General features: G+C 44.2%; 1 protein-coding gene across 1 annotated transcript in view; it reads right to left on the bottom strand.

The window, feature by feature from the left end:
• LOC144818685 (dynein axonemal heavy chain 6-like) overlaps positions 1–15,943 on the bottom strand; it is a 1,395,111-nt gene that overhangs the window by 285,599 nt on the left and 1,093,569 nt on the right. Inside the window, exons 29-30 of the mRNA XM_078676337.1 lie at positions 1,461–1,599; positions 496–615 (exon numbers count right to left, since the gene is read on the bottom strand). Coding sequence (XP_078532463.1) covers positions 496–615; positions 1,461–1,599 — 259 coding nt within the window. The remainder of the gene's footprint in view (positions 1–495; positions 616–1,460; positions 1,600–15,943) is intronic.

Here is a 15,943-nt window from a genome sequence, read left to right as displayed (position 1 = left end):
ATCAGTCGGCTACAGGAACCACAAGCCTTGAAGCCGGGCATCCCTGACGTGCACCAGGAGTTGAAAACTCAAAAACGGTGTCAACAAAAGTCACCAAAAAGTCAGTCAAAAAATGACTGGAGGTACCGCTCTCCCCGGATCTGTGCTGGCTGGCGAGGAAAAAGAAAGAACTGACTTCAGCACGTGAGGGCGGCGTCTATGTATCTACTGCCACATCATCCCAGCGACCATGAAGCAAACGACGAATGTGGAGCCAACCGACCCCACCTTTTGACGCGCAGGGGTACTGTTGACAAAAAACTTTCCGGATCCAGTCTGATGCCTGAGGGTAATTCTAAGGTAAGGAATCTATGCATAACTGTTTCTTTCAGATATGAGTCTCTGTTACTTTTACAAGGAATGGAAAATTTGAAATAGGACAGACATTTGTAACTATAATATTGCATTATATATATAAATATTGCCTTTAAAATATTAAAAAAGAAATCCTATTACCTGAATCAGAATACTTATAGCTATCTTCAAGTGTAGTAGGAGAAAAGAACCGTTTTAGCACTGTCCGTAAGCATCTTTGATCCCAAGCATCAGTGACTCGTCCTCCATATGTAATTTCACCTAGAAATGATCAGTATTACATTTACATTATATATATTGATGTACTTTATTTTTATTTAGCCTCACAGCATCTATGATATTTACATCATGTGGTGCCCACTCTTCTTTTTTCTATGTCTTACTTCTATAGCCCTATACCACTTCACGTGACTAACTAATAAACCCATATTCATTTACTCCATTAAAGCAAAGTGTGCCGCTGCTTCGTGACTATCTTGTTGCTATTTGAATAGCCATGCTCCCTGTATGATACAGGCTTATATTACAGGTTTTGTTATAGCTTGGGTCTATAGTTTACATAATGTACATCCTGAATTCACATTGTTGAAACTTTTCAGATAGAAACTGTAGACTCTGTACAACATGACCACTTATAAAAACGTAGGATACTCCATGACCACAGAACTTAGGATCACCTTCAGAACCTGTCCTAATTCTCCCACTTCCTCCTTGTTCTTTTGACAGTTGTGAATTTCTATAAGCAAAAACCATATTGCGGCAGCTTAGTCCACTTTGGCTACTACATAGAAGCCTATGACTAGCCCTCTTAAACACGCATTTTTGGATCACGGTAGTGATCAAAATAAAGGAAGCAATTCAAAGTCAGATTTTATACAGAATCACCTTGGTGTGTGGAGACATAAAACAAGAGGGTTGACCCAGAGAACTAAGTATATGTTTACATGTTAAAATTAGGTTCTGCCTTTGCAAATACATGTTTTAGTACAGTGTAACTATGCTTCATGCAGTAACATAATATTTAATTAGGTTATGGGACACTTGTCATTTCTAAGCAACCAATGGAATACAAAGAAATGTGATAAATCAAAGTAACGTTCATCTACCTGTGATGTAGATAAGTGCTGGCCAAGGTAATTTCCCTTCTTGACAATAAAGATTTAGATTCAGTAAAGCACACTCCCTGTCACTGTCGCTGAATTCATAGCATATGTTCCAGCCAAGAGGTCCAAACTTCTTCCTCTCCTGAATAAAATAAATATTAATAATTAAATATTCGAAATGCTCATTTTGTTTGGATTTGCCTATTTTAAATCATTAGGCAGGAACACTGAAGAACCCAATTGTGATGGCCTAATCGAGTCCTAAAACAGTGCTTTTTAGACTTTTGAGTGGACAACCTCACAAGCATTTAAAATGAAAATGTCAGGTAATAATTAAGATTATTTTTAGGAGACAATTATGAGAGCAGGGTCAAAACCAATGAATCACGGTTTTGCAAATAATTGTCATCTTCACACCTTTAAACTGATTCTTTGCTGGAACAGTATATAGTGAACCCGTAAGCCATATTCTAAAAAAGTTGCCAAAATCGTCAATCTTTTCTAAGCCATAGGTAAGTAACTAACAAAAGCAAACCTACCAAAGTGAGTTTACAATAGCAGAATCGGCACGACTGAATATCACCCATTATCTAAATCTCAACTCTGGATTATAGGATTTTTGCCACAATTCATTACTGACCAGTGATCATTAATAATATGTACAGATCTTCGCGTAAATTAAAACTGTGTTATTTTTCTTCATAGTAATTTCCACCATCAGAAAGGAGTACCAAATCACAAACGATTGCAGCTGTGCAATACAACAACCTATTGAAAGATGATTAGAATTTGTTAACTGAGTAACCGCTTCAGGTCCTTGCCGCTAGTTAAAACACTTAGCTGTGTATCTCTTCCAGCTGGTTAAAAACCAGTGCTCCACACGCTACATTATTCTTCTCAGTCAAAACCTTAAAACCTGCCATGACACTGCCCACTTATTGTTCTGGACTGCCACTCCCAATTCAGAGTAATGTCAGGCCCCTTCCTCTTAGCTTTTTTCTTTCATTTTAACAAATAGTAATACAACCCACTGATAGATGTTTTTAATTTAAAGGTAAATAGGCAATGTGTATACCAATTACATTGTTTAAAAAATGTAGATATACTTTTTTAACAAAGAACTGTCCACCAAGATCTTATCTACATAAGCACTACAGCCCCACTGAATAATACAGCATAAGTCAAAACAAATTTCAAATTTATATGACACCAATACGTCATAGATATGCAATTACTCAAATATAATTTCAAATGAAATCTTTTCAGTCTTCTACCTTACAAGTATTCACACAGAAGACAGACAAGAATAGGTTAACAAGATTGATTTGAAAAAAACAGTGCAGGGAATGGTGAACACTGAAACCCAGATCATAAAATGAGCCAACATGCTCTACTTCACACTCAATCAACAGCCACCACACAAGCAGCATGGTTTCACCTATACAACCTTCATTGCTTTATAGAAAACTATATCCGACAAGTCATAAACTGAAAACACCAACATTCACACCAACCAAGCATTAAGCAAAGGGGATGTTTAGATCCACATACAGCATCCTAAATCTCCTAAAACATGAGGGTCTGATTCACAAAGGTAGATTTACATGAATACATTTGCTTCTGAACGTAAGTGTAGCCCTCCATGTAGGAAACAGAGTTTTTGTTGCAGTACCCCCTCTTTTCACTTAGTATGTGGTGCAATTTTGACTGAACGTGTGCTGGGTTCCTGCCAACCAGGTCCCGAGCACTAGTGTTCTTTCACTAAACCGTAGGATTGTTCCACAATTGGCAAACCCTTTGGGATCCCTTGCAAGTCCTTAGTAAGTGGTACCCCTGGTACCTAGGGCCTTGGACTTAAGGAGGGTCCACTAGGGCTGCAGCAAAAATTGTGCCACCCTAGGGACCCCTCACTAAGATCATAAAAACTGCAGTTGCCAGCTGTGTGTCTTGGTGCAGACAAAACCAAAGAGTCTACATGGCACACAGCCATGTGTGCCATGCCTGCAGACACTGCATGAGATATAGCTAAGTCGCCCCTACAGCAGGCCTTACCGTCTGAAGGCAGGTGCACTATACCCTATGTGTGGACATATCTGCCGGAGCAGGTATGACCCTGCAATATCTAAGTCAATTCTTAAACATTGTATGTGAACAGGGAAGCTATAACGAGTATATGGGCTAGACACTTATCATTTCGAGTTACCCAGATCCATGATGGCTTCACTGTACCCCAAGGTGTATGGTATCAAAAGTCTCGTCTTAATAAACCCACACTGACGCCAGTGTTGGATATTTTAATAAATGCACACAGAGTGCACAATAGAGGTGCCCCCAGAAAACCTACTGACTACTAGTGTGTTGACTGACTGGTTTCAACCAGCTTGCCACCACTAGACATATTTCTGGTCTCCTTGGATGAGAGCCTTCGCTCTCAGATCAGAGGCTGGGACAAAGCCTGCTCTGAGTGGATGTGTTCACACCTCATCCAAGCAGGAACTGCCTTCCAGAGTGGAAAGTCTCAAAGGCCATGTAGCCTTTGAAATTCGACCCAGGCCTCTCCAGCTAATGGAAGATGCCAACCCCCCTGTCCTTTCCCCACATTTCGGCGGGAGGACAGTCAGGAAGATTAGTTGGATTAGGAGGTGTGCCAACACCAGGCCAGCACCACTCCTAAGGTAGGAAGCTGATGTGGACCCCCTTTTTTAGACTATTCCATCTTGGGATGGAGAGAAGTAGCCTATAAGGGCCAGGGTTATGTCAACTTCCCACAGAAAGTGGTCATATAGAGGGTGTAGTCACCCTAACGTAGGTAGCCTATTGGCTACTACCTGGTACTTACATTAACACCCCTAAATTGAGTATTAAGGTGGTAGCCCTCAACCAAGAACTTCATATTGGATGGACCTAAAAATGAAGAGGACAAAGAAGAGCTGCAGAACCCGAGAACTAAGTCCTGCCGCTGAGTTTTGGCGTGCACTCTTGCCTCAAGACTCGGCAATCAAGGTGAACTGTCTCGTCTTGCTGCTGTGTGGCTTCTAAGAACCCCAGAAGACTACCAGCCATCTCAAACTGCCCAAGAACTCCCGTGGAGTAGAGGAGCTACTCCCCTAGAGAACTCAGGCACCGAAACTGCAGAGTCCGATCCATCGACTTGCAACTCCCCGGCCCGAGTGGTATGGCAACCAACCAGGAAGAGGTACTCGTACTCTGGAAGGTTAAATCCATCTCCCTACTGAGAGTGGAGGCACCAGGACCGACGGGAGCCATGCAGTACAAATCCCCGGGGTACTGGATGCCCTGCAACCAAGGCAAACATTGAAGAGTCCAATTGGGACTCTAATTGTACCAGAGCCCTGCAGCCGTCAAGGGACATCAAGACCCATGAGACCCAATTTGTGAGTGAACCAGCAGTTCAGGATTTGCCTCTGCCAGCTGTTGGCTCCTGACCGAGAGGAGCACCTTTACGCATCGGGCCGGCCAACCTACCTGCTCTGCACCCAGCCCACTCAGCCTGGGTAACGACAAACCAGCTGTGCTTCCTTGTCCCTAAGGCCCTTGTGACACTAGCCCCTGTTTGGGAGCTCTCGGACTTGCTTTCAAGTCTCCCTGTGCAGCCTGTTTTTAGAAGGCTCCTCTTCTCCGTCGCACCGGCTACCAACTCAACCAAAATCCTGCTCCCGTGGGAATTCGGAACGCACCTGATGAACTGTTGGTAGAACATTGGACAATGACTTACTGCTACTCTAAACCGGGTAGGTGACCCTGTACAACTGTCTGTGCTGCGCACTTTACCTACCTTCTTTTTCCTCCCACAGAATTGTATGGTGCTTAATTGCGCACCACTTTGAACTATTTGCTTAGCTATGAAAATTCATAAGAAATACAGTACTTACCTTTGAAAGTAGTTCTTGGTTTGAAAATATATATAAATTGAATTTGTATTTTTGTAAATTGGTCTTATTTAGTCTTTGAGTGTGCCCGCTTTATTGCCTCTGTGAGTACAACGAATGCTTAGCAATACCCTCTGATAACCCTAACTGCTCGTTCACACTACCACAAAGAGAGTTTTAGTATTACCTACTTTTGCCTCTGTCAACCAATTGGGGACTCATTGGACTCTCCGCACAGTGTACTTCTTTTTAGTACACTATAGAGAGAACCAGCTTCCTACCCTCGACTTTCTAGCTATTCACCATATCCGAGTGGAGATTTAAACCTAGATGTAGTCTTACATGTCTCTACATGTCTGAGGGGGTGGGGCCTACTATAAATAAATGTACAAGTGAATAGTTACTTGCAGTAACCTTTCACCTGTTAGAGATCTCCACTACTGCAGTGGAGATCATCAAATTATAGGGAAATGTAATATGGTTAATTTATTTTAGAAAATGAACTAAATGCACTTTAACGTAAACTATAAATGTAAAAAGAATTTAAAGGAATTAATCGTATTCTTGAAACCAATCAATTAAAAAAGAGACAGCCTACTTACAGCTCAAAATAAATCGGAATTAAAAATTAATTTCAGGTGTGGGAGGGACGGCGCATTGTCTTCAAGGTTTCCTGTTCTCAGAGGGGTACGGCAGGGCTGCGTCTTGGCGCCGACCCTGTTTTGCCTCTTTGTTAACAGCGTTATATCCCACCTTGATAATGTTGAGGACAATGACGCCCAATTTTTGGCAGGCAGGAGGGGGCCAGCTATTATGTTTGCTGACGACACGCTCCTGCTTTCCAAATCCCCAATGGGGATCCAACGGATTTTAGATGGATTTGGTCTTTTCTGTAGTCAACACGGTCTAGAGATCAACACAGAGAAGACCAAGTTCATGATCTTTAATCCATCCCCAAAAGCCAGACCCAATCCCACTCTGGGCTCAGCCATTTTGGAAAGGGTTACAACTTTCCAATATCTGGGGGTAACACTGCACGAGAATTTATCCTGGGGCCCCCAAATAGCCAGATCTAGGCTAAAGTTGTCGCAACTATCTGGTGCAATCTTGAAGGTCGTAAATACTTCCACCTTCAAACCCATAAGTCCTGCACTGGAAATGTATAAGACACAAGCAAAAGCGGCAGCATCTTATGGCAGCGAGCTGTGGGGGCATAAAGCGGGGAAAGATCTCGCGCTAGTGGAAAACACCTTTCTTAGACGTCTGCTGGCCCTCCCACGTGGCACTCCTTTGCTTCCCTTAAGACTGGACGTGGGTTTACCGTCCATCGCTGCCGAGCTAGAGTCCAAGCCATTAAGATTCTGGCATAGGCTCTGGTCCACCAGTGAGCTTACACAATATAGGAGTGAACTTACCCATGTAATGGATCTGAACAAGCGGGACAGAATTCCCTGGCTGGCATTTGTCAAGAAGGAATTCTATCGCTTAGATTTGCCTGAGCTTTGGGAGGCTCCAGAACAAGGATGCCAGAGGGTTTCTCGTAAACGCCTAGTCCAAATTCACAAGGAAAAAAGCCTAGAACTTATCCTGACCGCAACTAACAACGGCACCCTAACTGAACGTTTTTTACAATCCAAAAACACATATGATTTTGAATGTTTTATGGACATAATTTTCCCCATTTTTGCCAGGAAATTGTTTATACAGTGGAGGCATGGCACTCTGCCTATTAAATCCTTTACCTGCAAATGGCTCCAGAGCGACGATAAAACTTGCCCAGGTTGTAATTCTCATGACGAAGATGAAGCCCATTTTCTCTTCTTTTGTCCTGCATATCATAGACCAAGGAAGTACTGGCTGGTCCCTCTATGTAGGAACCTGGGATTCAGGAGCCATATGCATGCGCACAGAGTATTGAGAACCAGTACTCTGCCCCACATAGTTTTTGCAGTAGCGAAATGCATTATGGCTATGTGGTTGATTAGGAAAAAACTGTTAAAGGCACAAATGTTGACAATATGAATCTGTTTCTTAAAAGTATGAATTGTGCTCTTAATCAGGATTTGAAATGCTTTTCCTAACCATGATATATTTGTTATCTTTATCATGTCCGTAACAATTTGGCAATTGTTTTTAATTATTGTTTTATACTAATGTAATCATTTTTAATGTCCTGTTTTAATGTATCTTGCATGTATCTTTTATGGTCTAAAAAGACCGAAATAAAGAATTTTTGGATTGGATTGGAAAATGAATTTAAATGTATTAATTTCATTTAAAAATAAATACATTTCCGTACCCACCCTTACTAACATATTTGTTTGGTTTTAATTTGTAGTTAACTTATTACAAGGGAGACCCAGTCCATAATCTAATTTTCACCAAAGCTGTTTATGAAGGGGTTACAAATTGCTGTGCTGTTGAGTGTTTCTTCGATGTAAACTATATGGAGCTCCTCATAAAGTGTATAGTTTTGTTACACAACTGGCATCGACTACTTATCTAATTGGTTGGTTGGCGCAGATATTGTTATAATGCAAATTCTTCCAAAATTCTCATACCTGTTTTGGTCAACACCACTTTTGATTCCCAAATCTTTTTTCTTCAAACTCAAATCTGTTATATATAGTTTTATATGGGGACATCAGAAACCCAAACTGGCAATACAAGTAATGAAACTGCAGTACAAAAGACCAGCTGGACACTTCATAGTTTAAATGCTATTATTGGACAAACAGGGCGCAAAGAATGTTTTGTTTAGCTACGAATGCACCTAGTGATCACCTGCCAATGTTTCCGATGACTCTACGAGAGGCTGCAAATGGGTATTTATTGAAATACTTCAACCCTAATTACTTTAAAAGTTTTTGGTTCAAGGGGATACATTTGAATGAAGCAGTGCACCTGGTCAAGATCTTACCCATCAATAAGTACACTGCACTTTGGGGTCAATCTTCTTTTGCCAATACACCTACTGATTGTATATCCAATACATGGGCATCACTTACACTGAGAAGTGTAGGCCAGATCTTTACAGAGAGCGTTTTCAGATGATTTGGCAACCTACAAAAGGAATTCAGTATTTTTGGCAATGTTCCTCTGTGTGCAGCAGTGTAAGGTCTCTGTGCGCTGCAGCCAAGGCTATGTGTGCCAGAAACCAGACCACACATGGGTGCAGCGCCAACTATCAGTGCAAATATCACTCCAAACTTTTGCTTAAAAAAGTGAAAAGATGGTGCATTTCCACACTTACTGCGCAACTTAAAGGGTCTTAAGGCAGATTTGCAATTTTGAAATACACACCATGACAGGAATTGGTTACATAGACAAGTACACTTCAGGTTTAGAAAAGCACAGGACTCCAACGGTGGTACCATTATAACATTCTACTAAAAATTCTCAACAGAAGCGCTGTTCATAGGATGGGGAACTGTTAGGAGCCTATACAGATCACATATACACAATAACATATCATATTTACAATTTGATGTGCAAGCTACTGAGTAATGTCTGGATATCCTGCCTGAGAGATAGTTTGTGAAATGCGTGACATCCAGGCAAAAATGGACTGTGGGAGAGGGCCATCACTAGATGGATGACATGGACGCTTCTCACATCAATCCTTGCCATTTTTCCAGTGCTGATAAGCTCTATAGATGTCAACTTTCGCCTTCAGGAGGTAGGCGTTTGTCCTCATCAGCATATCCAAATGCTTCCTCTAGTCACTTTCCCAATTTGCTCTTAATAGTATTCATAAAGGCTAAATCCTTGTTAGCAATCTACACTAGATTCTTATAATGTCGCCCAGACATCAACAAGCTGAGCCACCACACTATACTGGGCAGCATTGCATACAGTGAAATTCACCATGTCTCGAACGGTGGAAAATAATCCACCCTTTACATGTTCTGCCACCAAATAATTATATTCTCTGTATTGCCGAACAGCATCTTCTGGTGTTTCGCAATCACACTTGACCAGGACATTTTTATACTTTTCAACAAGTCTTTGTACATTCTCAGTCCCAAAATCAAAATGTGATTGTGTTGCTATTGCTTGGAATTGAAAACATGCCCATTCTTTAAGTCCATCTTTGGAAACCATTTTTGCATGTGCTCACAAAGAAAGGAAACAAAAAACAAAATAGGCCCACTGTCAAACTCTTGTCCCTCCCTTTACAATACCATCAGATCTCTTACTGTGTTGCTCCAAAAGACAGTGTCCTTCAAGTACTGTTCCTTAATGTGTGTGTGTCTTTGCTCTTGTATACTGTTCAGGTGCAACAGTAGTCAAGGAACTACACTGAGCAGATGTGTGTGCCTAGCCCTTCCTATGGTAGGTTGGTAAATTGAAAATCCAGGTCTTCAGCTTCATGCTAAATTTAATAAGAGTGAAGAAGGTTCTCATGTGGAGTGTGAGGTTGTTTCATGCTCGAGAAGTGATGCAAGAGGAGACCAGAAGTCGGGTTCAGATTTGATAAGATCAATTGACAATCCATCCGAACCCGGCGCTTTATTCCCTGCACTTTGATGTATAGCATCTTCAACTTCAGTTATAGATATAGCGACCTTAGTAACTGGGAGATGGCTATCAACGGTCATTATGGGGGCTGTGTATATTTTTGAAAAATGCTCCTCCCATGACTTACTAGCTATATTGCAGTTTATGGGAGTGATGTTTAATCCCATAGACCTCATAGCTTTTACCTCACTCCAGAACTCGGTTACATCTTTAAGTGCGGCAGCGAGGCGAGGGCAAGAGAATCCCACCGTTCCTTCAGTATCTCCTCTGCGCGTGATTTAGTTGCTTTCTTATAGCGCTCTCTCAATACTCTAACCAAAGTCGTGTCCCTGGGTTCCCCAGCTAATGCTTCGCGAAGTTCTCTGTTGGCCCGGGAACAAGTGCCATCGAACCATCTAGGGTTCTTACTCGGGTTCGTGACATGTTTAGAGATTTCATGTTTAATGCCAGCGCATAACCCAGTAAAGGCCTTGACAATCTCTGTACCTGAGCATCTACTAGACAAGCACGTCTCCACCAATAGGGGGTAGGATTTTATAGTACGTGCAAGTATGGCCTTGTTATCTATGCCCTTCCAAATCACTTTGAGTTTGTCAGTCGATGCTACCAGGTTCTTTGCCCCTATTTCCTTCCGTTTTATAAATTTATTAAAAAATCTAATAGTTGTCAAAATTGGGTTATGATCACTGTAACTAATGCCAAAAACTTCAGCCTTGACTAAACAATTCTCAAGGGAGGAGGATATAAAAACATAGTCGATGTTAGATGAACAGCCACGTCCTCTAAAGGTAGGCAATAGGCCTTTGTCAGACTCACATCCAACCTTGTCCATTACATTGGTTAAATCCCGAGTGGATAGATGATTATGCAGTTCTTCCCCTCTTTTACACGGAATTACCCGGACAGGTGTGACAACAGGGTTATCTGTTACGTTGTACAAATGTGCATTGAAATCACCCCCAAACAGATTCCGTCCAATTTGCCATACCTCTGTTCATCTGCCAAATTGTCAATAAATTCAAATAAATTAATAAAATTCCTATTGGGCAGTGATATAAAATCATTGTTATAAAAATGTATTAAACATAACGTGATCCCATGTGAATAGATCATTGCCTGAAAGTTCCCATAATTTGTCTCCAAGGGTTTTATATTACTTCCTGCAGTAATATTGATCCATGTCGATAATCTCCCACTAGGTCGACCAAATTCAGGGCTCGGTACAATGTTATTGTAGCAAACAAATCCCTCAAGAAACAACCCACTGGTACACCATGTCTCTTGGAACATTAAGATGTCAAAATTACTAACCAAGATAATCCACTCCGCTATATTCATTTTAGATTTTAGACCTGCAATGTTCCAGCTAAGTATATTTAGATTTTGATCTGAAGGTCTGGGTTCGATAATGACAGGACAGATTGATAGCGATTCTACCGAGGAAACTTTTTGAGGGGTATCGATATGCCTAGGTTCGATATCAACCTGACGGACCATTTGTAAATCTATTGGCCCCACTACAGTATTCAAAGGTTTGCTCGGTAGTCAGTCCTGACTTTCCAGGTCAGACAGAGCGGTGAACCGGTTATATGTAGGATATATCGGGGTGACCAAGTTAAAAGCTCTCTGGGGCGGTCTATAGAAGAAACCCAATGATAATGAGGTTATGAGGGTAGGAGTGCTAAAGAACAAGTTACTTACCTTCGGTAACGCTTTTTCTGGTAGATACTATATCTGCCTGTGGATTCCTCACCTTGTGAATACCCCCTTGCGTCAGCAACATTCGGAAATTCTTTTTTCGTAGCCTCGCGCCGACGTGGACTCCTGACGTCATAGAGACACGACCTCGCTCGCGACTCCGCTGACGTCACCGACGCCTATAATAGGCCCACGCCGGCGTGATGACATCAGTTCCGCCCTTTTTTCCGTGCCATCGAGGCACACGGACGGACCAATGACAGTAGAAATATACAAGTATACACAGTACACAGTACTCAAGGCAAAACACACAGTGTTAAGCAAAAGCAGGAAAGCAACTGAAACATTTCCTTGACAATAAAATATATATATATATTACACTACAGTAACTCTGGCATAGAAGAGTGGACAACGGGGAGGCGGGTGGGTCGGTGAGGAATCCACAGGCAGATATAGTATCTACCAGAAAAAGCGTTACCGAAGGTAAGTAACTTGTTCTTCTGATAGATACATCTGCCGTGTGGATTCCTCACCTTGTGAATAGAGTCCCACAGCAGTCCCCACTCCCGGAGGAGGGTGTCCACTCTTCTAAACCAGGAAATCCTGAAGGACAGAGCGCGCAAAATGGCCGTCCCTCCTCACTTCGGAATCCAAGCAGTAATGCTTCGCGAAAGTGTGGAGGGAAGACCAAGTCGCCGCCCTACAAATATCCTCCACAGGCACACCTCTAGCCAATGCTGAGGTTGAAGACTTAGCTCTAGTTGAATGAGCCCTTATACCCTCTGGTGGTTCCTTACCGGCCAAAGAGTAGCAGATCTTTATGCAGAGGACGATCCATCTCGATAACGTCCTTTTATGGACCGCCCTTCCTTTCTTGCAGCCAGCAAATCCAACGAAGAGCTGGTCTTCCAAGCGAAAGTCCTTGGATCTGTCCAAGTAAAAGGACACCGCCCTCTTAGGGTCCAGACGGTGCAGTCTCTCCTCCTCCTTGGAAGGGTGAGGGGGAGGATAGAAGGTAGGTAGGGTAATGGACTGTCCTAGATGGAAGGGAGTTACCACCTTAGGCAGAAAAGCAGCCCTGGTCCTAAGAACCATTCTATCAGCATGAATGGTCAGGAATGGGGGCTTGGAGCTAAGAGCTTGAAGCTCACTAACCCTCCTTGCCGAGGTTATTGCCACCAAGAAGACTGTCTTAAGGGTAAGAAGCCTCATGGGACATTTGTGGAGAGGCTCAAAGGGAGCCCCCATCAAAAAGGTCAATACAAGATTTAAATCCCACTGAGGCACAATGAAAGGTGAAGGAGGGAACATATTAGTAAGACCCTTCAAAAACCTTAAGACCACAGGAGACTTAAAAAGAGAGGGCTGGTCAGGCAAGCAGAGAAAAGCCGACAGCGCCGACAGGTAACCCTTTACCGTGGCAACCGCCAGACCCTGCCGCGCCAAAGAAAGAGCAAATTGTAGAACATTAGACAAATGGGCCCTCAAAGGATCAACAGACCTTTCCCCACACCACGTGACAAATTTCGCCCATCTATAAGAATAGATGGACTTAGTGGAGTCACGCCTGGCTGACAAGATGACATCCACAACGTCAGGCGGGAGGGAAAAGGAATTCAGGTTGCCCCGCTCAATCTCCAGGCATGAAGGTGCAATGTCTGGAGGTGGGGGTGTAAAACCTGCCCCTCCATCAGAGAGAGGAGGTCTGCCCTGAGAGGGAGACGGAGCGGCGGGTGAGAGGAGAGGTGGAGTAGATCTGTATACCACACCCTTCTTGGCCAATCCGGAGCAACCAATATGACTTGGGCCCGGTCTTGACGAATCTTCCTCAGAACCCGAGGAATCAAGGGTATGGGGGGAAACGCGTAAAGGAGTTGATCTTTCCAACTCAACTGAAACGCGTCCCCCAAGGCTCCTTGCATCGGATACTGGAGACTGCAGAACGACAGGCAGTGCGCATTCTCGCGAGTGGCAAACAGGTCCACCCGAGGAGTCCCCCACATCTGAAAGATGTCGTGAACCACCTCCGGGTGCAGCCTCCACTCGTGGTCGGCAGAGAACTGCCGACTGAGACTGTCTGCACGAACGTTCAGAACACCGGCCAGATGATTTGCCATCAGACAAATCTGATGGTCCTGAACCCAGGACCAGAGACGCAGAGCCTCTCTGCAGAGACACTGCGACCCTACTCCTCCCTGCTTGTTGATGTACCACATCGCAGTCGTGTTGTCCGTCAGGACTTGAACAGACTGACTGCGAAGGGAAGGGAGGAAGGCCTTGAGCGCCAAACGTATCGCCCGCAATTCTAGAAGGTTGATGTGAAGCAACCTTTCCTCTGGAGACCAAAGGCCTTTGACCTCCAGATCCCCCAGATGAGCACCCCACCCGAGAGTGGATGCATCCGTTATCACCGTGGCCACCGATGGGGGAAGTTGAAAAGGCTTTCCTTGGGACAGATTGCCTTCCACGCCCCACCAAGACAGATCCGCTGCAGCTTCTCTGGAGATCCTCACTGACTCCCTGAGGTCTCCGCTGTGCTGATACCACTGCCTGCGGAGACACCACTGGAGCGCCCTCATGTGCCAGCGTGCATGGTTGACCAACAGAATGCATGAAGCCATCAGACCGAGCAGGCGAAGGACCTTCAGGACTGGAACGACCGCTCCATTGTAAAACAAAGGAATCATCTCCCGTATGTCGCGAATCCTTTGAGGGGGAGGGAATGCACGACATACGGTTGTGTCCAGTACCGCACCTATGAACAGGTTGCGCTGGGAGGGCACCAGGTGAGACTTGGGTACATTTATTGAAAAACCCAACCTGTACAACAACTGGGTTGTCTCCCGCAAATGATGGAGCACTCTCTCTGACGACTCCGCTTTGATCAGCCAGTCGTCTAAATAAGGGAATACCGGAATCCCTGACCTTCTGAGATGTGCCGCCACCACTGCCATCACCTTGGTGAAGACTCGAGGCGCAGTAGTAAGTCCAAACGGAAGGACCGCAAACTGGTAGTGCTGCGATCCCACCGTAAAACGGAGATACTTCCTGTGCGACTTCAGGATTGGGATGTGAAAGTAAGCATCCTGCAAGTCGAGTGACACCATCCAGTCTTCTTCTTGCAGCGCTTGAAGAACCTGAGCAAGGGTGAGCATCTTGAATTTCTCCTGTTTCAGATAGAGATTCAAGATCCTGAGATCCAGGATTGGACGAAGCCTGCCATCCTTCTTCGGAATCAGGAAATACCGGGAGTAGCATCCCTGACCCCTTTCCTGCTCTGGGACCACCTCTATCGCACCCTTTCTTATCAGAGTTAAAACTTCCTCTTGCAGAAGAGACAGATGCTCCTCGGAGCAATACCCTTGGCAAGGAGGGAAATTGGGAGGGAATTCCCGAAAGGGAAGGGCATACCCATTTTCTACAAGATTGAGAACCCAAAGATCTGACGTAACCGATTCCCAATCCTGTAGAAAATGGGTAAGCCGGCCCCCAACCGGACCCACATGATCCTGAATGTCGGATCTAGGGCTGCTTCTCAGGGGCAGGAGGGTTGGAGGAAGTGGAGGAGGAAGAGACCTGACGTCCACGAGGACGCACTCTTTGCTTTCCCCTGTAGGACCTGTATAAGGAGTTTTGCTGCTGCTGTTGTTGCTGCTGCTGCTGCTGGCCTTGCCGGAAATTCCGAAAGGCAGGACGGCCAAAACCTCTGAATCTTCTGCCAGTTGAAGAACCTCTCATTTGGAGACCCAGGGATTTAGCAGTCGCCTTGCAATCTTTAAACCTCTCAAGGGCCGCATCAGCCTTCTTCCCAAAAAGGCCTGAACCATCGAAAGGAAGATCTAATAATGTCGCCTGAACATCAGCCGAAAAGTCAGAAGATTTCAACCAGGCAGACCTCCTAGTAGCGACAGCAGTGCCCATAATGCGCGCCACAGAGTCTACAGTATCCAAACCGCTCTGAATAACCTGGCGAGCCGCTGCCTGAGCGTCAGAGAGGACTTCCTCAAAATCCTTCCTGCTGTCATCAGGAACTTTTGGAACCAGAACATGTAAAGAGTCCATCAGAGCGTGTAAATATCTCCCCATCAAGCAAGTGGCATTTGATGACTTCAATGCCATACTGGCAGAGGAGAAGGACTTCTTTGCCACCTGATCCTGCTTCTTTGCTTCCTTCTCAAAAGGAACCTGAGGGAAAGCACTAATGTTCTTTTTGGAGCATGCAGCCTGAATGATCAAACTCTCCGGTGAAGGGTGAGAGGTTAAAAAGGCAGGATCATCAGGGGCAACCCTGTATCTTCTGGCTACACTTTTAGAGACAGCTGGAGCAGACAAAGGTTTTTTCCACACCTCCAGAATGGGCTCTGTTAGAGCTTCATT

The sequence above is a fragment of the Lissotriton helveticus genome, chromosome 2_1, assembly GCF_964261635.1.
Source record: "Lissotriton helveticus chromosome 2_1, aLisHel1.1, whole genome shotgun sequence".
NCBI classification, from domain to species: Eukaryota; Metazoa; Chordata; class Amphibia; order Caudata; family Salamandridae; genus Lissotriton; species Lissotriton helveticus.
Note: the sequence above shows the minus strand (reverse complement) of the source record. Positions and strands in the feature narration are given on the sequence as shown.